The 23,157-nt window shown below is 40.0% G+C and overlaps 1 protein-coding gene across 1 annotated transcript in view; it reads left to right on the plus strand.

Moving 5' to 3' along the window:
• Positions 1 to 23,157, plus strand: part of ABHD2 (abhydrolase domain containing 2, acylglycerol lipase) — a 104,425-nt gene that overhangs the window by 56,150 nt on the left and 25,118 nt on the right. Inside the window, exon 5 of the mRNA XM_077474258.1 lies at positions 2,866 to 3,033. Within this exon, the coding sequence (XP_077330384.1) occupies positions 2,866 to 3,033 (168 nt within the window). The remainder of the gene's footprint in view (positions 1 to 2,865; positions 3,034 to 23,157) is intronic.

Genomic DNA, 23,157 nt, shown 5'->3' on the forward strand with positions numbered 1-23,157 from the left:
CCCTATTTTGTAGACGCTATAACTTTTGCGCAAACCAATCGATAAATGCTTATTGCAATATTTATGGTAAAAAAAAAATGTAGAAGAATACATATCTGCCTAAACTGAGAAAAAAAATTAGCTTTTTAAAAAAAATAAAATAAATGGGGATATTTATTATAGCAGAAAGTACAAAATATTGTTATTTTTTTTCAAAATTGTCGCTCTTTTTTTGTTTATAGCACTAAAATAAAAAACAGAGGCCATCAAATACCATCAAAAGAAAGCTCTATTTGTGGGAAAAGAACTTCAATTTTGTATGGGTGTAACGTCGCACAACCGTGCAGTTGTCAGTTAAAGTGACACAGTGCCGAATCACAAAAAATGGCCTTGTCATTCAGCAGCCAAATCGTCCAGGGCTCAAGTGGTTAAACTGAGATACTTTTAAGAAGAATAAAAAGGAAACTTTGAAATTGATGGCAGCAACATGTCTCAAAGTTGGGACAGGGCAACAAAAAGCTGGCAAACTACAGCTCCAGTTCCAAAAATTTTTTACTACGGTTTAGCATCTCCTCTTCTTTTTCCAACACGCTGTAGCCTGGGAACTGAGGAGACCAGTTGCTGGCGTTTTGGGAGAAGAATGTTGTCCCTTTCTTTGCTGAGCATACGCTGCTCTAAAACCTGAATATATCTTTCAACATTAAGGGTGCTTTTCCAAATGTGCAAGCTGCTCATTCCATGCAGACTAATGGCCCCCCCCCCCATGCCCTCAGCGAGATGGCAGAGGAGACGGACCTTCAGCTTGTTATCGGCACTCCGTTCAAAAGCCTGCATCTCTGATGGTATTGGCCCATGGGCTGCACTGCTGACTGGTGTATTCTGATGGCAGGGGAGTCCCGCTGTCAGCATACAATAACACGGTGGGGAAGATTTCCCTATCCACCTCAAATGTATGACTGGGTAAATTGCCTCAGTTGTGTGTTTTTTTTTTTTTTTGTTTTTTTTTGTTTTTGTTTTATTAGAACAGAGAGAGTATACAGATCTGCAGTTGCATATGTTATACATATCATAGTTGTGTCTGCAGTTACAAATCGATAGAGCGAGCATCAATAAATGTTTACCACAAACCTTCACTATTAAATTTAGAGGTCGACCGATATGGGTTTTTCTCTGGCCGATGCCGATATTTAGAAATCATGGCGGCCGATAGCCGATATATGATGCCGATTGTTTTGGGCCGATATGTTAGGCCAATTTTATTTTATTTATTTTTAATCCCCCTTGATCTAACACACCTTTCCCACTGGGGCGTTTTAAGGCGCTTTTGGGCTAAAAATAGCGCCTGTAAAGTGCCTGTAAAATGGCTCCCCTGCAGTCTGTGTGAAAGACAGAGTGCTTTCACACTGAGGCGATGCGCTGGCAGGATCTTAAAAAAAAGTCCTGCAAGCAGCACGTTTGGAGTGGTGTATACCGCTCCTCCACCACTCCTGCCCATTGATATGAATGGGCACCACTGCCGAAGCGCATGCAATGCGATTTGGCAGCAGTGCTTCATGGGCGCATTTAACCTCTTCCTTGGCCGCTAGCTGGGTTATATGTGCCCCACTAGCAGCCAAATAGCACCGCTAAAATGATGGTAAAGAGCCGCTAAAACTTGCGTTTTACCATCAACGCCTGCCCGCTCCAGTGTGAAAGCGGCCTTCATACGTGATACAGAAAATTTCTTACACTTAAACATTTATTAAACAAAACAAACCTCCAATCAGTTTACTTGTATGTATGATTTAGATTAAAAAAAAAATATATATATATATATTAAATAAAAACAGGTAGTCAAAACTTTTGGACAAAAAAAAAAATGGGCTAACTTTACTGTTTTTATTTTATTTTTTATTTTTTAAATGGTGTATTTTTTTTCCCAAAAAAATGCATTTGAAAGACCTCTGTGCAAATGCCGTGTGACATAAAATATTGCAACAACCGCTATTTTATTCCCCAGGATCTCTGCTAAAAAAATATATATCATTTTTGGGGGGTCTAAGTGATTTTCTGGCAGAAAATACAGGATTTTTACTTGTAAGCAACAAGTGTCAGAAAAGATTTAGTCTTTAAATGGTTAAACTGAGAACTTCTACACACTGAGATGACTTAATTCATTCAAGTGTAAACATTGTATCATTTTGTTCTTTTCTTGGCAGCCTGCCCAGAGTGGAGGAAAGGGTTGCTATGACGACTCAGTCAACTTAGACTGACTTCTATACAGAAGTCATTTCAAAGTCCTGCTGTAGTTCCAAATCGGCTTTTTATCAGCACAAATCGGCCGATGCCGATTATTTAAAAAACGGCAAATATCGGCCGATATATCGGTCGACCTCTAATTAAATTATGCAGTATAAAAGCCAGAATGGTATTCTATCGTTTGGCTCGTTTTTTTTTTTTTTTTCCTTGGCTGGCTGAATGAAAAAAAGCAAAGCCATGTTATGGCCAGCTTTAGCCTTAAGTTTAATCTATATATGTATTTAAATATGGAATCATTTTACTATCACTACAATATGCATAAAATACTGTCAAAGCAAATATGCTTTGTTTTGCAGCTGTGGCAAAAATGATCCCGTGTCGCATTCGACAGGCAGTGCTGCCAGTCAGTGTGACTCATTCAAGTGAAAAGGGCTGGACTACAACTTGTAATGCACATGATTGTGGTGTGGGCTTCTCAGGGTAAACATGGGCAGTAAAGAGGCAACATATTGCCTATCGTCCGCCTGCCAACTGCTCTTTTGAAATTGGACTACTGCAGATCCTGTTTCATGAGGAGCTGCTGAAAAAATGAATGCTGAAGAAAGGGTTTATATCTGCTTAAAAATCTTTATTTGTTTCATCCTACAGAAAATGTCACTATGGTTATATGTCCTGGAATAGCCAATCACAGCGAGAAGCAGTATATTCGGACTTTTGTGGACCATGCTCAGAAAAATGGATATAGATGTGCTGTGTTGAATCACCTCGGAGCCTTACCGAACATTGAGCTAACATCTCCACGCATGTTTACGTATGGTAAGCAGGTTTAGAGGTTTTAGAGGACAGCATTCTAAATGTACACGAGCCAAAGGGCATGTTCAAGATATAGAAAAATAAACAATCTAAATGCTAAAAGATAGCCTTTCACACAACTGACTTTGTGATGATGTTAGAATAAAAGCATATATATTTTCTTATTTTACATTTTAAACTTTTAACAGAGAAGCCAGTGGCACACAACTTTGTTAAATGACTTGATGTTCTACATGTGGCATGCCACTGAACGATGTCAATCTAATCAAGTATTGGTATTGCAACTGCCCACTCCAACCTTCCCTGTCTGGCTTTTGCCTTAGCTGGCATAAAGGAGGTTTTTACTTGCCTAGTAAGAACTTGATCATTATTAATAACCTAGTACCCAGTGAGTCTTTATATATTTTTATTTTTTTTGTTATTTTATTTAATACACTGTTTATTTTCTAGTTCAATATTTTTATTGACGATAAGGAGCCAGATGCATCATTAATCAATTTAGTTTTACATATGCTTCTATGCATTTAAAACACAATGAACAATACATAATGGATGTAAAAATCAACCATAACACAAAGATAAATACAAGTTGGGGCAAAATGAGTCCTAGACAGAAGAACTATTACAAATAGACAACCCTGACTAATGGAAACAATCACGCTTAAAGTAGTTGTAAACCCACTAACTTAAAAAAAAAAAAAAAAAAAAAACCTGCAAGACAAAGGCATAATGAGCTAGTATGCATAGCATACTAGCTCATTATAACTTACTTTCCTTAGATCGACACCCCCACAGAGGTCCTCGTACACCACTCCGGCTGGCGACATTGCTCCCGGAGTTACTTCCAGGTATTGCGGGCTCTGGCGCTGTGATTGGCCTGAGACGCAATGACATTACACCCGCGCATGCCATTGCTTCAGTGCGCATGTGCCAATGACATGCAGATACAGGGGATAGCTCCTAAACTGTGCAAGTTTAGTAGATATCTGGGATAGCTACAGGTAAGCCTTGTTATAAGCTGAAAAGTGGTTGTAAAGGGTTTACAACCACTTTAAGTCCCAGTAGTTCGCATATGACATTGTGAACTGCCGTGCGAGTCGGGTGCAATGCAGGAACCCGCAGTGGATTTGCAGGGTTCCCCCATTTCATAAGTGTGAACAGAGCCCAAGAGCTTTATTATTATTATTATTATTATTATTATTATTATTATTATTATTATTCAGTATGTGTATATATCGCCAAAGGTTTACACATCGCTTTACAACATGAGGGCAGACAGTACAGTTACAATACAATTCAGTATAGGAGGCATCAGAGGGGCCTGCTTATTAGAGCTTACAACTTAAAGAGGAGGTCCAGTGTGGGTGAAAAAAAATTAAGTCCGCAGCTACAAATACTGTAGCTGCTGACTTTTAATATATGGACACTTGCCTGTCCAGGTAGCTCGTGATGTTGACACCCCAGCTGATCTTCAAATTGACTCCCGGGTGCTGCCGCCACCATTCCTGATAAGGGAACCAGGCAGTGAAGACTTTTGGGAAAGATGCCAAATGTGACACGGGGGGGGGAGGGGGAGATAGCACATAAGCTAGAGTTCCACTTTTGGGTGGAACTCAGCTTGAAGGTGGATCAAGTGATACAAAAAGTAATCACTGTGGGGGATGGGCTGATGGAAAAGCTTAAATGTACAGTTCTTGGGTTGGTGCCGAATAAGTCTCTCTGAGTTTTCAGGAAAGTTGAACAGTTAGGAGTTCCAGAGGATGGGAGGAGAGGCTCTGGAGAAGTCCTGGAGGTGAGCATGGGAGGAGGTGACAAGGGCGCTAGAGATCAAGAGCTCTTGGGAGGAACAAAGAACGTTTTGTTTGGTATTTTCAGACTAGGTTGGTGATGCAGCAGGGGACAGAGTTGTGGTTTCGTATGGTAAGCAGGTTTAGGAGTTGTTGGTATCTTGAGTTTAATTAAACCCATGTTCCATAATATCGGTAACATGAAGCAGCCTATCAAGCTTGCACAGTTCAAATACGTAGTCGGTAAAAGAAAGCAAAAGAAAAGTAGGGGGAGAAGATGGAGACCAGGGGATGCTGTAGGTACGGTAACCAAGCCATGGCCATTGATAGAATATTGTTGGGTAGTTCTATAGGTCTACAATCATGATTCCAGTAGCAATTAATCAAAGTCCTGTGTCAGGTAATTGTCTACCCAAGGCTGCCATATTTTCAGGTGGTTAGGGATGCAATCGAGTAATGTGGTGGTGATTTTGCTATGGCTCATGAACTGTGTTATTCTGTGTTTTGTCTCAAGAAGAAATGTTTATTTTCATCTGTGACAGGTTGGTTGAGGCTGCTTTACATTTGAAGTTGTCCACTTAAGCTGCCAAGGCAGTGGACGGGTGTGTGCCTATGCCGTGGCTGCAATGCTTTGCTACAGGGCCACAGCAGAAATTCTCCTGCTTTTGTGCTTGTAGTACTGCTGCTGATTACAACCCATTCAAGTGGATGGGGCTGCAGGTACGTGCGTTGCAGCATAGTGGTTCAGCATTTTTAGGGTTAAAACAAGTGGTGAGGAGGCGACATGTCTCCTCACTGCCTGTCAAACACCTCTGAAAAGCAATACTTTTCAAAGTTGCGGCAGTGAAGGGTGTCAGTGTAAATGTATCCTTTATCCTATTATGTCATCAGACTATTTATTTGCCTTTTTGATGTCCCGGGGCAATGTTTGCTGACAGTGGAACGACGCTTGGAATATCTTGTCACCCTAACCTGCACTCGTTATCTCAAAAGAACACGTCAACCTCGTTTGTTTATTGCATGCTTTGTCACCAGCTGTAAGGAAAAAATCATTTTTGCTCGATTCACACTGCTGCGATGCCAGAACTTGTGCGAATCCAGTACGGGTTCCCACATCGCATGTCACCCGCAGGCAGGTCACACTGCCCTATGCAAACCGCTGCGGGTGTTTAATAGAAGGTTAATGATGCCCCCAGACCGGTTCACAGATCACAGTGCGACCTGTCCATTTGGACAGGAATCGAATCGCATGGGTGTGAACAAAAAATAAGGTCCTGCACGATTTTGGTCCGAATGTGATGTGACTTCAGCTATATAATCTGCTGCTGAATCACAAGAGAAATGAGCTTACTTATTTTATTTATTATATGTGCATAAGTGTACCTATCATTTATGTGGACATTTAGCAGGCTTGTAATTGGGTGGATAAATACTTCAGAAAATGTACTCTAAGTTGACAAGGGAAGAGATGTTGTTTGATGTTGCAAATATGACTCTCTTTACAGTGGTGTTCTTGTGAGCAGTACAGATTACACCCTATTATTTGAAAAATACTAGATTCATACTTCAGATCGATCATTATGGTGCCAGAGTGCACTTTTGCTCCAGTTTTCTAATAAAAGAAGTTTAAAAAAGTAAAAAAAATACATTATGTATTTCGTATCCATCTACGCACACTGCTCAAAAAAATTTATAGAACACTTTGAAAACGCATCAGATCTCAGTGGGGGAAAAATATGCTGGATATGCTGGATTAGGTAGTGTGTTAGGAAGGAAAGGATGCTACGTCATTTGATGAAAATGATCAACCCACAGAGGGCTCAATTCAAAGAGACCCCCGAAAATCAAAGTAAAAAAAATGATGCAGCAGGCTAGCCATTTTGCTGAAATGTAATTGCAGCAACTTAAAATGGCACTCCCCCCAAAAAGATCTCAGTTTGTTGTTCAACTAAGTTATAAAGTTTGTAGGTCACATTAAAACACAGTAAGAGTATAGCCTCAAATGCATAAAGGTTTACATAAAATAATCGTACCATCATCCAGAATTTATAGTGCAAAGAAATTGGTTGGTATGAGGGTGATATATATATATATATGCACTACTGGCAGGTTTCCCCGAGGAGTTTTGAACGAAGAGGCGCATACACAAATCCCTCAACTAGTTTCGCGGACAAACCGCTTCATCAGTAGGATGATCTATAAAGCAAACATACATTTAATAACATAATAGAGCAGAAAATATTAATAAATATAATTGTCCAAAAGAATTACAAACAATGAAAAATAATATAAGGAGATCAGCTCACCCCCACCAAGGTAAGGACTCGCAGACCAGAGGACCCTTCAATTCCCCCGGCAGTGGACAAGGGGGATTGTATTAAGTAGACTCTCTAAAAAAGTTATAAAATTATAAAAACAATATATATATTTATTTATTTAGATGTACCAACCAATCTGTGCACACAAACTGGTGTGGTTGGGCGTCCGGAAAATTAACCAGTGAAGTGTAAGTGTGTGGGGGGGGGGGGTTACACTTCACTGGTTAATTTTCATGATCACCATGTATAAACACATAGGTGGTTCAAATATTGTGAACTTGGTGTAGTTATTCACATTCAGGTCTTTACAGAGGAAAAGGGGGCACTCTTTAAATTTGGAGGAAAAGAGATTTAACCTCCACATACAGAAACAGTATTTGTGTATACTCCTCTTCGTTCGAAACTCCTCGGGGGAACCTGCCAGTAGTTAGTTAACTTGGTGTATACTATGTATCATTGTAAAGTTTTGCTGCTGTTATAAAAAAAAATGTCTTGTATTAAACTTTATACATTTTTAAGTCTCTTTCTAATTTGATTATTATGTACCGGGATAGTCCAACCAATATTTTTTTCTCGGATGTAGGTGCACAGGGTCAGCATGAGCAACTGCTTTGGCACCCTCATACCAACCAATTTCTTTGCACTAGGTCACATTAAAGGTGGAAAACGTATTTTTTACTTTTTTTTTTTGGGTGTGTGTTAGAGCTGCATGATTCTGGCTAAAATGTTAGGTCACAATTTTTTAACTTAGAATAAAGATCAAGATTCTCTCACGATTCTTGCTGCATCTTTCACATTATACAGAAAAATTTGGCTAACTTTGTACTGTTTTTTTAGTATTTTTTAAATTTAATTAAAGTGTATTTTTTCCCCAAAAATTGCGTTTGAAAGACCGCTGCGCAAATGCGATAAAATATAAATAAATATAAATATAAATAAATATAAATATAATGCGTGTAAAATATTGCAGCAACATTTTATTCCCTAGGGTCTCTGTTAGAACACGCAAACTATATAAAATCTATATGTGTGTGTGTGTGTGTGTGTGTGTGTGTGTGTGTGTGTGTGTGTGTGTGTGTGTGTATATATATATATATATATATATATATATATATGTATGTATGTATGTGTGTGTTTTCTGATTATGAAGGATGGCCGTGGACTGACATCTGATTTATCATTGGTTTTTGTTTTGTCTAGTTTTTAATGTTTGGTTACTTTCTTTAGTAGAGTGCCTATTTTTAATAAGGGTTTTTTTTCCCTTTCAATTTTTAAATTATAATGTCCTCGATCTTTTGAAATCCTTTTTTTTTTGTTTTTTGTTTTTTTAGATCATTATGCAATGAGGTTTGTGTTGCCCTTCCATATTTCTTGCTTGTTTTTAAATTCAGAGAATTATGATTAGTTTGATCTTTTATCGTTCAGCTCCCCCTGTGCTGGATCACCGGCGGGACATTTCTGCTCGGGAGCTTGATTAGTTGATTGATGGTTGACATGGTAGTACATATACGAGCAGGCCATCAACATGAATCTGAACCCATGCTGAAGAAGTCCCGCTTACGGACGTAACGCGTATGGGGGGAGGAGTCACGTCTGACGTCACCCGCGGCCATCTTCCTGGTTAGAGACCAGTAATTGTACAATGCTCGTTTTCTTGCACTAAGCTGAAGTGCTATGTTTTTGTAAGTAGGATTCCTCTTTTTATATTGAAAATAAACCTGTAAAACGGAGAGAGAGCACTAGCTTCTTTTTTCTTTGTCCTCATGTCTGGAGAGATCATCAGCTGGATCGTATGTTATCGGTACCCCAGGTGTGTGTCAAAAGCTGTGTGACCTTGACAGGTCGAGTCTGTGAGGTGAGAGGCTTTAATATCTGTGGTGGATGGGCTGTGATCACTGCTTTACCATCTGGTCTGTCATCCATCATTGCACATAAGGAGGTTCTCTTTGTTTGCTCTCACACAGGAGTTTTCATCACTGAATGATTTTATATGGACTATTAATTTTATTGCGCTGCACTATATTTTGTTTTATTAGCCACTTGCTGACCGGCTCTTGTACATATACGTAGGCACTTTGAAGATGGATATCTCGGTAACGACAGCAGCTGCTGCCACAACTGAGGTATCCATCTTTGGAGCCGGCGGTTCTGTTTACGATAATGGTGGTCTCTCTGGCGAATGCGCCGCAAGATCAGTTATCAGCGGCGGGATAGCGGCCACCCCCCTTCCCGCAGCTCTCCCGCGCCCTCCGCCACTTACTGGAGCCGTCTTCAGTGGCAGAGGCGATCGGGTCTTATCAGTGCCTGGGTATGGAGATGAGTGAGGCTAAGATGGCCCTCGCCCATCTCCATACCATAGCAGGGCGGAAGAGACATCAAAACGTCACTTCCTCCCATATGTCTTAAAGGGCCATTTTTCTGTTGTCATTTTAAAAAAAAACTTCTTTATTTATTTTCTTTTTATCTGCATTTAAGTCCAAATATGAGGTCTTAGGACTTTTTGACCCCAGATCTCATATTTAAGAGGTCGCGTCATGCTTTTTTCGATTACAAGGGATGTTGTTTACATCCTTTGTAATAGGAATAAAAGTGACCCAAATTATTATTTTTTTTTTAAACGGTGTAAAAATAAATAAAATTTAAAGCGTCTCGTCCCCACTAGCTCGCGCGCAGAAGTCAACGCATACGTGAGTAGTGCCCGCATATGAAAACGGTGGTCAAACCACACATGCGAGGTATTGCGGTGATAGTTGGAGCAAGAGCAATAATTCTAGCCCTAGACCTCCTCTGTAACTCATAACATGTAACCTGTAGAATTTTTTTTAAACGTCGCCTAAAAGTTTGATGCCATTTCACAAGCGGGCACAATTTTGAAGCGTGACATGTTGGGTATCCATTTGCTCGGCGTAACATCATCTTTAACAATATATAAAAAAAATTGGGCTAACTTTACTGTTGTCTTATTTTTTTATTCAAAGAAGTGAATTAAAAAAAATAAAAAATAAAAATGCACTTGTAAGACCGCTGCGCAAATACGGTGTGTCAAAAAGTATTGCTATGACCGCCATTTTATTCTCTAGGGTGTTAGAAAAAAAATTGCATAATGATTGGGGGTTCAAAGTCATTTTCTAGCAAAAAAAAAAAAAGTGTTTTTAACTTGTAAAAACCGAGTCTGAAAAAGAGAGGCTCGGACTTTAAGTGGTTAAACTGACCTAATTTTACAATATATGTTACAATGTTTCTCTTTAGTGATGCTGTGAGTGTGACAAACTTGGCAGCCTGCTTTTTGTTTTGTTTTGACAGCTGCCTTGAGCAGAGAACTCTCTGCACTGAATAGCGAAATGCTTTTTTGAGATCGGTAGGGGGGTAGAATCTCGATTCTTTAACGGCTAATCATGCAGCTCTAGTGAGTGTATGTATGTATGTATGTATGTATGTATGTATGTATGTATGTATGTATATATATATATATAATGTGATGCATGAAAAATTATTAATTATTTTTATTTCATTTCATTTTTTTGTGCATTTTCGATCAATCTAATCTGTTAAAGGAAACCGTTTATTTGGGCAGGAGCTGTTTTTTTTTTTTTTAGGTTTTCATAAATCAATTTACCCTTCAAGTTTCAAGCCAGTCCAGTCAGATTGCTCCTGTGCCCAATGTTGGAAAGGCATGCATGCAAAATAGTTTATGAAGGGGATGCTTGATGTTGTAGTAAAGCAGGGATATGCAATTAGCGGACCTCCAGCTGTTGCAGAACTACAATTCCCATGAGGCATAGCAAGACTCTTGCAGCCACAACAATGACACCCAGAGGCAGAGGCATGATGGGACTTGTAGTTTTGCAGCAGCTGGAGGTCTGCTAATTGCATATCCCTGTAGTAAAGCATCAGAGTCTGAGACAAAATGAACTGCCATTCTCAGTATTGATGAGTAATTTGAAGTATCACGTGAACTAAAGCTAGCCATAGATGTTGTTTTTAGGGAAATATCTGTCCACTGGGGCCTTTCATTGTCCGTCTATTGGTGACATTTGTGTATGTATGGTCTTTTACATCTTTTAATAGAAAAGGGGGAGGATTGAGATGAGCTAGCAGAGGAGATTATTCCTGGGTGTGAGAATGAGCGCCTATGACTCCCCATGCTGCTTAACACAAAATACTGTTCAGAATTGGACCAATATTGTATCAGTACTTAAAACTGATGCTGAAAATTGGAAGCGTTGCTTGATTTTATCAAGCAGTTTAGGCCCAGCCTCAATGCTTCAGTAGTAAGAAATCTTAATGAACACAAGTATTTACATGTTTGTTTCAGCACTTTGACAGAGCTGATACATAGAACTAATTCAAAATTAAATATGGAACTCCAGTCTATGATATGCTATACTCCCAAGTGTATAGCTGCCTGCACAGTAATTACCCCAGAGTGGGAGATAACCTCAAATTGTTAAATCTAAACAAGTGTGATGCTTCTAATGTAAAATGTGTGAACCAATATTCATATAAATAACGTGCATTCAGTGTTCTTGATGAAATCGCTCTGTGCTCCCCTCCTTTGTCACCACATTCACCGGAATATGAAAACAACAGCACTTTATCTTAAATTGTTTATAATTATTATTTATAATTTTATTTATTTTTAATGTGCTTGTGTCATCTTCTGGTGAGTGTGGCGACAAAGGAAGGGAGCACGGGAGTGATTTCAGCAAGAACACAATGTTATGAAATTTAAAGGTAAAAAAAAATTCACCTTAATGCATTCTATGCATTAAGGTGAAAAAACATCAGACAATGCCAGCCCCCCCCCCCCCCATTTTACTTACCTGACCCCTTGAAAGTCCCACGCTTGCCCCCGACATCCGCTTTGCCACTCAGCCTGGCCGTTGATTGGTTACAGTGGATGGATTGAAAGCGGCACAGCCATTGGCTCTCGCTGCTGTCAATCACATTCAATGACGCGGAGCGACGCGGCCGAGTGATACAGTGTGTGGCTATGGAGGGAGGGAGGGAGCATGAACGTGAGAAGTCCTTGCGGGGGGGAGCCGAGACAGCCACCGAGGGACCCCAGAAGAGCAGGTTCGGGGCCATTCTGTGCAAAACGAGCTGCACAGTGGAGGTAAGTATAACATGTTTGTTTTAAAAAAATGACCTTTACAACCCCTTTACAACCCGGACCAATTTGCAGCCCAAGGACCAGGCCCCTTTTTTGCGATTCGGCACTGCATCGCTTTAACTGACAATTGCGCGGTCGTGCAACGTGGCTCCCAAACAAAATTGGCGTCCTTTTTTCCCACAAGTAGAGCTTTCTTTTGGTGGTATCTGATCACCTCTGCGGTTTTTATTTTTTGCGCTATAAACAAAAATAGAGCGACAATTTAGAAAAAAAATTTAATTATTTTACTTTTTGCTATAATAAATATCCCCCAAAAATATATAAAAAAAAAACTTTTTTCCTCAGTTTAGGTCGATACATATTTTTGGTAAAAAAAAAATCACAATTAGCGATTATTGATTGGTTTGCGCAAAAGTTATAGCGTTTACAAAATAGGGGTTAGCTTTATAGCATTTTTATTATTTATTTTTTTACTAGTAATGGCGGCGATCAGCAATTTTTGTTGTGACTGTGACAATATGGCGGACACATCAGACATTTTTGACACATTTTTGGGACCATTGTCATTTATACAGCAATCAGTGCTATTTAAATGCACTGATTCCTGTGTAAATGACACTGGCAGTGAAGGAGTTAACCACCAGAGGGCGGGGAGGGGTTAAGTGTGTGTGTGTGTGTGTGTTTTTTTTTTTTTTTTTTAACTGTAGGGGGCTTGGTTTGGAGTCTGACGTCGCCGATTGTCTTTCCTTCTAACAGGGAACAGAGTTAGTAAGAAGCACGAGGAGAGGTTTGTTTACACAGACCTCTCCTCGTTCTTCAGCTCTGTGACCTGATCGCGGGACACCAGCAGCGATCGGGTCCGCTGGTCCCACGGTCATGGAGCTCAGGACCGGGTCGGGAGCGCACCGCCGGCGGCAGGCTCCCGACCCATGGCTGGGCACTTAAAGAGCAACGTACAGGTACGTGCTTGTGCCCAGTCATGCCATTCTGGCGACGTATATGTGCAGGAGGCGGTCCTTAAGCGGTTAAGCACTGGGCACATTAATCCACACACAGCGGACTTCTATGTATATATTAGAGCTGCACAATTAATCATCAAGAATCGCTATTGCGATCTTGACTAAAGTGTTCCATAATTCTTTCTATGCAAAGAATTCTTTCTGCTCTTCTGAAGCCACAGCCCTCAAAAGGAAGGGAAAAAACGGACAGTCTGCCAAGAATCACAACATTCTTTATCATTTGAACATAAGTATAAACATTGTAACAATTTGTCAATGGAAATGGACTGTGTACAGAGTGAAAAGTTTAACCAATTAAACACTAAACCTTTTTCTGACATTTGTTGGTTTCAAGTTAAAATCATTTTTTTTTGCTAGAAAATTACTTGGAACCCCCAAACATTATATTTTTAGTGGATACCCTAGAGAATAAAATGGTGGTTGTTGCAATATTTTATGTCGCACTAACTAACCAGTAAAGTTAGCCCATTTTTTTTTTTTTTTGTATAATGTGAAGGATTTTACAATGCGAGAATCATGAGAGAATTGTGATCTTTTTATTCTAAGCAAAAAAATTGTGATTCTCATTTTGGCCAGAATCGTGCAGCTAGTGTGTGCGCGTGCGTGCGTGTGCGTGTATATGTATGTATGTATGTGTGTGTGTGTGTGTGTGTGTGTGTGTGTGTGTGTATGTGTGTGTGTGTATGTATATATGTATGTATATATATATATATATATATATATATATATATATATATATATATATATATATATAATATTTTTATTTTTTTCCCTCTGGATTTACTATATTGAATTTATGAGTACATTGATTTCATCTGTTTGATTTATGAGGCACGGTGCACTTTGTGATTTGATAAAATGGTTTTATGTATTTGACATTTGCTTAGAAGCACTGCTCCTGTTTAGTTTGAGGTTATCCCCCATTTAGAGGTATTTGTTCTACTTTGAGAAGCACAGAGTTAGTTCAGATTCCTCCATCCTGATTTGAGGAACACATTCGCTACACTACACATGTAGTTCAGGATAAAGGATCAACCACTCATTATGTGGCTTGCTTTGAAAAAAATCAACTTGTCCCGATTAATATTTCAGAGGTGCAACTTAAAGTAACCCTTTGATGCTCACATCATACATACTAGGGGGAGTACAACAGTAGTTGGTAGATCATAGGCTTAATAATGGCATGAAATGCCAAGCTGCAGTTTCCAAATCTAGCAAAATCCTTTCTTGTATTAAAGTAAGCCTTAATAAGGCTCATCTATATGTGCTGAAAATATCTCATAAATGTGTGCCGTTTAGGAGATGTTTACCTTGGGGTGCGCCAATGAGATTATCGGCGCATGTACAGTGAAGAAACAGCACTTTGTGCCGTTTCTTCGCCATGCTCGGGAGTGACATCACGCAGCTCCAGCCAGTCACAGAGCCGGAGTCCGCAGCCCCAGAAGGAAGAGGGGCAAAGATGGATGCATCCACCAGAGGGGACATTGCGGGCTTTGTTTGCAGGTAAGTGCCACATAATGGGCTAGTATGCAATGCATACTAGCCCATTATGCTTTTACTTACTGCAGGGGACTAAAGAGGAAGTAAAACCCATCAGGGGTATGGACTCCAGAGAGAGATGTAATTTTGCCCCTGTACAAATCATTAGTAAGACCTCATCTGGAATATGCAGTTCAGTTTTTGGCACCAGTTCTCAAAATGGATATCGGGGAATTGGAGAAAGTGCAGAGAAGGGCAACCAAACTGATAAGAAGCATGGAGGAGCTCAGCTATGAGGAAAGATTAGAGGAACTAAATGTATTCTCTTTAGAGAAAATAAGATTAAGGGGGGATATGATCAACATGTATAAACACATAGGTGGTTCAAATATTGTGAACTTGGTGTAGTTCTTCACATGCAGGTCTTTACATTTGGAGGAAAAGAGATTTAACCTCCATATAGAGAAAGACTTCTTCACAGTAAAAGTTTTAAAAATGTGGAATAGACTCCTTCAAGAACTAGTAATCCAAAATAAAAAATTGTAGCCTGCCATTGCTCAACTTTAAATAAGATTAGATGTTGACCTTTTAGGTTCACTTGTCCCCGGCCAGTGATTTTGTATTTGATGTCAGAGACATCCAAGCAACTGGCATTTTCAGAGGGAGTTTAGCAAAGTGTTCCTCTTTTGTGCATGTTTTCTTTAAAAGGTGTTTAAGAAAAAAAAACAGTTGCTCTGGAATAGCTACCATTCTTGCTCATGATGGATGAGTAAATATAGTTGCAGTTTAAGCATTAAAATATTTTATAACCGAAACTGTATTTTGTTTCCAACCTGTTACGGAATGTTCAAGAAAGAAATTGTGTAATAACGTTCATAATAATTATAATAAAAAAAAACACAGACCTCTGCTATTTGGAACAGCTATAATCTGCTTTTAACATGCTTCCTTTGGAGGTTTAAAGGCTGTTTGTATGCCCATTGTTTTCAGTCCAAAACGGGTGAAATCTTTTCTACGCACAGGAAATTGTCACGTTCCTCATCTGTTTCCAAATCCTTTGTGTTTGTTTTTTTTTTTTGTTTTTTAATTGTACATCTTTCCTAAGCAGTAAGTTACTCTGGGTTTTGGTGATAGCAGTTTATAGAACAGGCTAGCAGTAGACGAATGTGTCTGAGAAGAACGGGTGACAAGACATCTTTCAGTCCACAGTTTAACTTCTGTTTAGTTGGGACCAGCTAATATGCTCATGCTAACTCGATAATGAGCGAATGCCTGCTTGCACTGAAATAAAGTTCTATATGATAACTATTATTATTATTGTCCCTTTTTAGAAACCTTTACACAAGACACATACTTGCAAATACTTGGGCATATATAGTCTTGCTTGGTGTGCTCACAGGTCTGGAGTGGTATTAGATTTTAGGTATTGGGTTTTAGGTTTTTGGCCTTTTATTGAAAGCAGAAATTTAGAAAATAACTAGTAAAATGAATAGCCCATTAAAAAAATAACAAAAAACCTTGCCCCAAAATTCAGCTTCAACTCCAAGATTCCCCCGTGGTACTTTTTTCCTACACTCTAACTTTGGTATGATGCCCAGTATTTTTCTAATTGCTTCCTCTGAGCCCAGTTCATCCTAGACATACCCCAGCCTGTGAATAGACAGTTAAAGGAGAAGTAGCACAGTGAAGAGCTCATCTCCCTGTCACCCTGCTTTTTTTCTGTTATCAGCATGCTTTGTATCAGAACATGAGCTAAATGCCTCATTGTCTCAGACTCCAGCCCTGCTGGTACAGGGACTGCAAGAGGCTTATATTAGGTCAGATTCAGGTACTTGCAATGCTTGAATTTAAAAATGCTCTTAATGGTGTATTAATGAATACAGAGCTTTTGTTGTGTGTCTTTTTATATCTGCCTGGAGATCAGCTTTAAAGGATAACCATTAATTTTGGGTACTTCTATAGTGAAAAGAGATTTATGCAGCACTTTACATATGTATTTTACATTCGCATCAGGAGCTTACAGTCTAAGGTCCCTAACTCATGTTTATATTTTTACAAATTTAGACCAGAGCCAATTAACCTACCAGCATGTGCTTGGAGTGTGGGAGGAAACCTGCACAGGCAGAACATTCAAATTCCAGACACGTAGCACTGTGGTTGGGGTTCAAACCGACGACCCTAGTGCTGCCAGGCTAAAGTGCTAACCACTTAACCATTGTGCTGGCCAACTAAACATTTTCAGCTAATACAGAATATAACTGTGAACCCTGCCAGAAATGCTGTGTCCTTGTAACTTCCTGTGATCTGCAGCAAAGAACATCTTTGTTGGGGCGTGGCTTGATAGCAGAGTTTGCGGCTGCTTAGAACTGTGACTCAGGCTCTGTGAAGACATCCTGCAGGCAGCCTCTGTCCGACTCATCTACGGGCACTGTTCTCTTCCTAAAAGTTGTGGGTATACAGTGGTGGCAGAATTATGGTGAAATCCCTCGGCTGTGCCAGAGGCCATGCTGTGTTCTCCTTCTCCTCCCTCAGTGCGACCATCTCCAGGGGTGACTGACTCTGTCCCCATTTGTATTCTCCGCCCAGCCAGATCCTCTTTTTTGCCCCAGGACTCCCCTCTCAGCCCAGAGGACAGCCATGCTTCTGACTCCCCCAGGCAGTGCCCACATTAACTCGTATATGGCTGGCTATTCGGGACTGTAAAGCTTCCCTCACAACACAAATGGAAACTATCCATACTGACTTTTCTTTATTTAAGCAAGATGTGCGATCTCTGAGCGAGAGAACATGCTGAGGAATGTATTTAGTACACTGGAAGGATACTGGGCACCCTTTATCTGCCATCATGCGCACAGCCACTGATGAACTAGTGACCCTCAAAGCCAAATTGGATGACCTGGAGAACCATTCCTGCAGGAACAATCTCTGTTTTGCAGGGTTCCCGTAGCATTCTGAGGGATCCCGCCCTGAATGGTTTCTACATTCCTGGCTGCATGATGTCTTTTGGACTGATGCGCTCTCACATGCCTTTATTATTAAGTGTGCACATCGCACCCCTCTGTGTCCTCCTCCCTCAGGGGCCCCTCCACGTTCCCACGTTCGCATGGATCTTTAACTTCCAAGACAACGTCTTGCTAGGGCAAAAAGGGCCGCTCAAATTTAATGGCAATAATATATCCATCTATCCTGACTTCTTTGGCTGAGGTTCAGCGCCAACGCATCTCCTTTGCAGCTGTGAAAGTGATACACTTTTCCTTTTTTTAGAAAATTGATAAAGCTCCTGAGGAAGCGTTGATTATAACGCAAAACACGTAGAGCGCCAGAGTATATCTAAGATCGGTTCTGTAATTAATACCCTGTCTATTGTAATCTTTTCTTATATTGAGTATTAATATACATTTGTTTACCCTCTGGGTGTATATACCTAATGGAAATAGATATGGATATTATGTAAAATGTACTAATCTAGACAGGATATAAAACAGTACTTGATATGTTTTACAATCATTTTTATTTTTTATAAATAAAATAAATAAATATTTTTATGGTAAATATATATATATATATATAGAGATATATATAGAGATATATATATATATATATATATATATATATATTTTATTTTTATTTTTTTCTCCTCGTTTTTCCCTGTTGTATATTTAATTATACTAGTATGCCTAAAAAGTCCAACACCTTTTTTTTTTTTTTTTTTTTTTTAGGTTTTTGTGTGTGTATGCTTTTCCCCCTGTTTCGTGTTTTTTTTTTTTTTTTTTTTTTTTTTTTCTTTTCTTTTTCCCCTTGTTTTACTTCAAGCTGTGAAAGTCCGCCTGCCCACTGAAGGCCTGCGATATTCTATGCTCTTCTCTGCTAAGCCTAAAATTATCCATAATGGCAAATTCCACATTTATTCTAGCCCATAAGGGGCTATGGCCTAGAAGCCGACCCAGTTAAACATGACTGGTGCTGCACATTCATCCTTCCCTTTCCCTATGCACACCCTTCTATGGTATCAACATCTGAGTGAGATTGCGGTCATAACTGAGCCTAATCCCTGAGCCCTAACCTCTTTGCATTCCCTATGGAAGACCTTTTTCATATTCCTCCATATCTTTAGCTATATACTGTGACTGCATGGGCCTGGAAGAGGGCCTTAACCTTCATTGAATCCAGTTTTCTCCTGCACTCTCTCCAGAGGGTTGTTGGGGTGTTTTGGTTTTTTTGTTACCGGATCCAAGGCTTATTGTGTTTGGGATAGATGGCGTTTTTTGTTGCGCATGGCTTCATTTTTGGGTGTTTTTCTACAGTTTTTATGTTTAATTCCTATCTCTTTTATTATGAACTATGCACATTCTCATTTGCACAATTATGAGGTATGATTTGCAATGTCATACCTTATATCCAAGATCCTCCTTATATCTACTATACCATGACTGGTTTTCTATGTCTAAGTCGTTAAAAATATTCTAGAGGTATGAACTCACCCCAGAAGCGGTCCTTGGTCTTTTCCTTTTCAAAGAAATATAAGCCCCATATTTGACTTCTGGAAACACATCTCAATAATGCAAAATTATTGTCCCTTAAACGTCCCAGGCTGGCTACTTCTTACCATGCCACCCACACTATTTACTTCCGAGGGGTTTCTATTTTATTAGATAAGTCCCTCCCGGCAGAGGTCCCCCTAGTTAAAGCAGACCTGTAAGGGAGATTTGTTATATTCGCACTGCTGTTTCTCTCAGTGGTCTTTACACTGGTTAATGTTTATGTTCCCCTTCCATTTTCCCCAGATATACTCTCTAAATTGTCCCTTTTCATTTTATCGAGATCCCCCATATCTTAATTTATATATGGGACTTTAATGCTGTCCTTGACCCTGCTCTAGATTGCTTGAGGGGGTGGTAACAGATCCTATCCCCCATTTACTAGTTGGTCTCAGGTCTATGGTCTTACTGAGTTCTGGCGGTGAAAGCATCCAGAAATCTGTCAATATTCCTGTCACTCCGACTCCTTCCACACAAGGTTTCACATAGATATGGCATTTACTACCGATGTTACACTTCCCATTGTCTCTACTGTATGTTACCTACCCAGGGGTGTATCTGACCATGCACCTCTTTCTGTGGACCTCCTCCTGCTCCCGAGTTCGAGCCCTGTTATTTGGCGTCTGAACCCTCAGTGGCTTGAGGATGAGGTGGTACAGGGTGCATGCAAGAAGGGTATTGTGGAATACTTGAGTATAAACCGAGGCACTACTGACCCCTCTACAGCATGGGAGGCCTCTAAGGCTTTGCTGAGAGGCACTTTTATGTCAATTACAGGTTTATTATGTAAGAATTCTCAACAGTGTAATGAGGAATTCGAGGATGCCATGATGATAGCAGAGGCTGCTTATGTTGAAATCCCTGATCCCACTACGCAAAGCTCGTGGCTACATAAACTTAGAGAGTACAAGCTCTACTTGTTGGACCTTACTAAAAAACACATGCTTTATGTCACCCAGAAGACATTTGAACATGGTAATAAGGCTAGTCATTCACTTGCCTATCTGACTAGACTTGACGCACGCCTATATCTATCCCTCGGATCCTGACCTCTCAAGGTCAGATCAGTGACACCCCTCGGGATATAGTAGAGGCCTTTCTATCTTTTTATAAACATCTGTATGCTACCAGAGCCCAGTACACTGAAGGTCAACTAGATGACCAGTACTTCTCCCGCTTCTGTCAGACCATGAACATGAGGAGCTGGATGCGCCTTTCTGTTGAGGAACTCACCCTTGCAATTTCACAGCTGCTGGCACATAAGACCCACGCCTAGACGGCTTTCAGGCTGAGTGGTATGCCCACTTTCGCCATCTCTTGAGCCCCTTCCTCCTTAATACATATAACAAGGCTCTGGAAGCTGGGATTCGTCCCCTCTTTCTATGCGAGAGGCACTAATTATTTTGTTACTAAAACCTCGTAAACATCCTCTCAAATGCGATTGCCCGATATCCCTCATCAATGCAGACGTTAAGATCCTAGCTAAATTATTGGCCAATCATCCTAATACAGTAGTTGCAAAATTGGTTGGGAGTGACCAGGGTGGTTTTATACCCGGCCAATCCACCAGGATGTATATACGTAGACTGTTCCACAATTTGCAATATCCCCACGAATGCTCCTTCACTGGTGTCATTCTGTCTTTGGATACCTGCAAATCTTTCGTTAGTGTAGAGTGGCCCTACCTATTTCGAGTGTTCCAGCTTTACAGTTTTGGTCCTCATATTGTAGAGTGGATACAACTCTTCTATGCTTTACCGCTGGCCCATATTAGGTTTGATTCCTATGTTACTGGTGCCTTTCGCGATAACCAGGGGCACTAGGAAGGGGTTTCCTTTGTCGCCTTTCCTGTTTACCTTACCTATGGAACCTCCTGCTATAAGGGTTCATAGCTCCCCCTTAGAGGCCTCTCCATTGGTACTATAGAGGAATGTAGTTCTTTATATGCAGATCACACTTTAGTATACCTAGCTGACCCCCATGACTCCCTTAAAAAAAAAAAAAACTGTCTGAAATCAACGTTTTTGGAGATTATTCTGGGTTTCAGGCGAACTGGGACAAGTCAACTTTTTTTTTTTTTCCCCTTTTAGACCAAGCTGCTATACCCCTGGTTCACCCGGACTCCAGACTACAGATTGCCCCTTCCTTTTAGATATTTGGGTATTATAGTTCAACTACCTCTATCTTCGTATATGAACAACAATTTGTGTCCACTACTGTCGCAGTTACAAGTACAAACCAAACAATGGCTGGATCTCATGGGAAGGGCCAATGTCATTAAAATGTTTTATCTACCCAAACTGCTTTATGGCCAATTCTCCCTGTAGGATCCCTAGATCCATTTTCAAACTTCTTGATACAATATGCATTGTGTTCTTATGGAACGGTCGACCTCCTAGAGTACCAATTGAAATACTAAGACTCCCATCTGGCAGGCTTAGCTTTCCCTAATTTTTACCTGTACTACCTGACATCTCAACTCCCGACCCGTCCAGGTACATTGATCATACGTACCTCTCTATCCCAATTTCAATTTGTAGTCGCAAGGATTTCTAAAGACTCTTGGTCAACATCCCCCAATAATCCCTTGTGGTTCAGCCCTACCCTTAAAGAGTTTTATTCCCTACCCGACACCCCTAAGGTGGTCTTCTAAAGGGGTCAAATATTTGTACATTTATACTCCACAGGGTTTTAAGTTATTATCAAATATGTATAGACTTTGATCTGCCACGTACCTATTTATTTTACTATTATCAACTTTTGTATGCTATATGTGTGCAATTTGGCTCCCTAGATAACCCTATCTGGATATTGGCCCTAGAAAAATTAAGAAATCCAGACCCCACAAAACTTATCTCCACTTATTACTCATAGCGGACATTAAACCTAAACCTTGGGCTGCAAAGGTAAAATGGGCTTCCCTGGATATACCAGAGACCAGATTATTCAGCTTAAGGTCTTCCATCACTCTCGCCTTACTCTTGCTAGAATGTGTAAAATGGGGTTGTCTTCCCTCAGCTGAATGTTTTAGAGGATACGGTCAAACTGCTGACTTCTTTCATTGTTTGTTTGTTTTTGGGCCTGTCCCATAATTTGGGATTTCTGGGTGAACATAGGCTCTTTGATATCTTCAGCGTTGGGTATCCCAAAAACTTTCTTTTGGGCATTTTTGGTGACTTAACTATCCCTTCCCAGTCCAAGAGACTGCTTCACATCCTTTACTTTTATGTAACACTTTTACTGACATAGAAAGTATCAGTGACCCCAACACGAACCCTCTGGCCGAAACTGGTCAATAACTCTTTGCCCCTAATATAAGCTCACTTTTGATATTCGAAAGAGAAGTAAAACATTTTGTAAAATATGGGGTAGATGGTTGGCCAGTCCCCTATCTCCTGTACCACCGTGATTGGCTTGTACCACTGTGTATTTATGCTGACAAGATTTCCTGCTTTTAATGCATGTTCTATTACATTGCGTGATTATTAACCACAAGAGACGCGTGTCACGATTGTCAAAACCATGTTTATTTTGTGTGTACACAGTTTTTTTTTTTTCTTTTTTTTTTCTTTTTTTTTTTTTTCTGTATGTTTGACCCTTTTTAAAATGAATCAAAACATATATTTAAAAAACAAATCTTCCTTCCTAGATATGTTCTATAAACTGCCAGTTGCCCTGTCCCCAGCGTAATGGAGATGAAGAGATAGACATGTTTTATAGTACATAACAGGAGAGCAGCCTAGGGTGAGGACCATGGCTTCCACCACAGATACAGTGGAGGAGTGACAGGAAGTGTGTTATTTACAGGATTACAGGTTACAAATAAAGCAAAGGAAGCATACAAAAAGAATATGAATGCAACCACCACACCAA

The sequence above is a fragment of the Lithobates pipiens genome, unplaced genomic scaffold (genome assembly GCF_037356315.1).
Source record: "Lithobates pipiens isolate NorthernLeopardFrog02 unplaced genomic scaffold, aLitPip1_a1.2 Scaffold_8, whole genome shotgun sequence".
Lineage (NCBI taxonomy): Eukaryota > Metazoa > Chordata > Amphibia > Anura > Ranidae > Lithobates > Lithobates pipiens.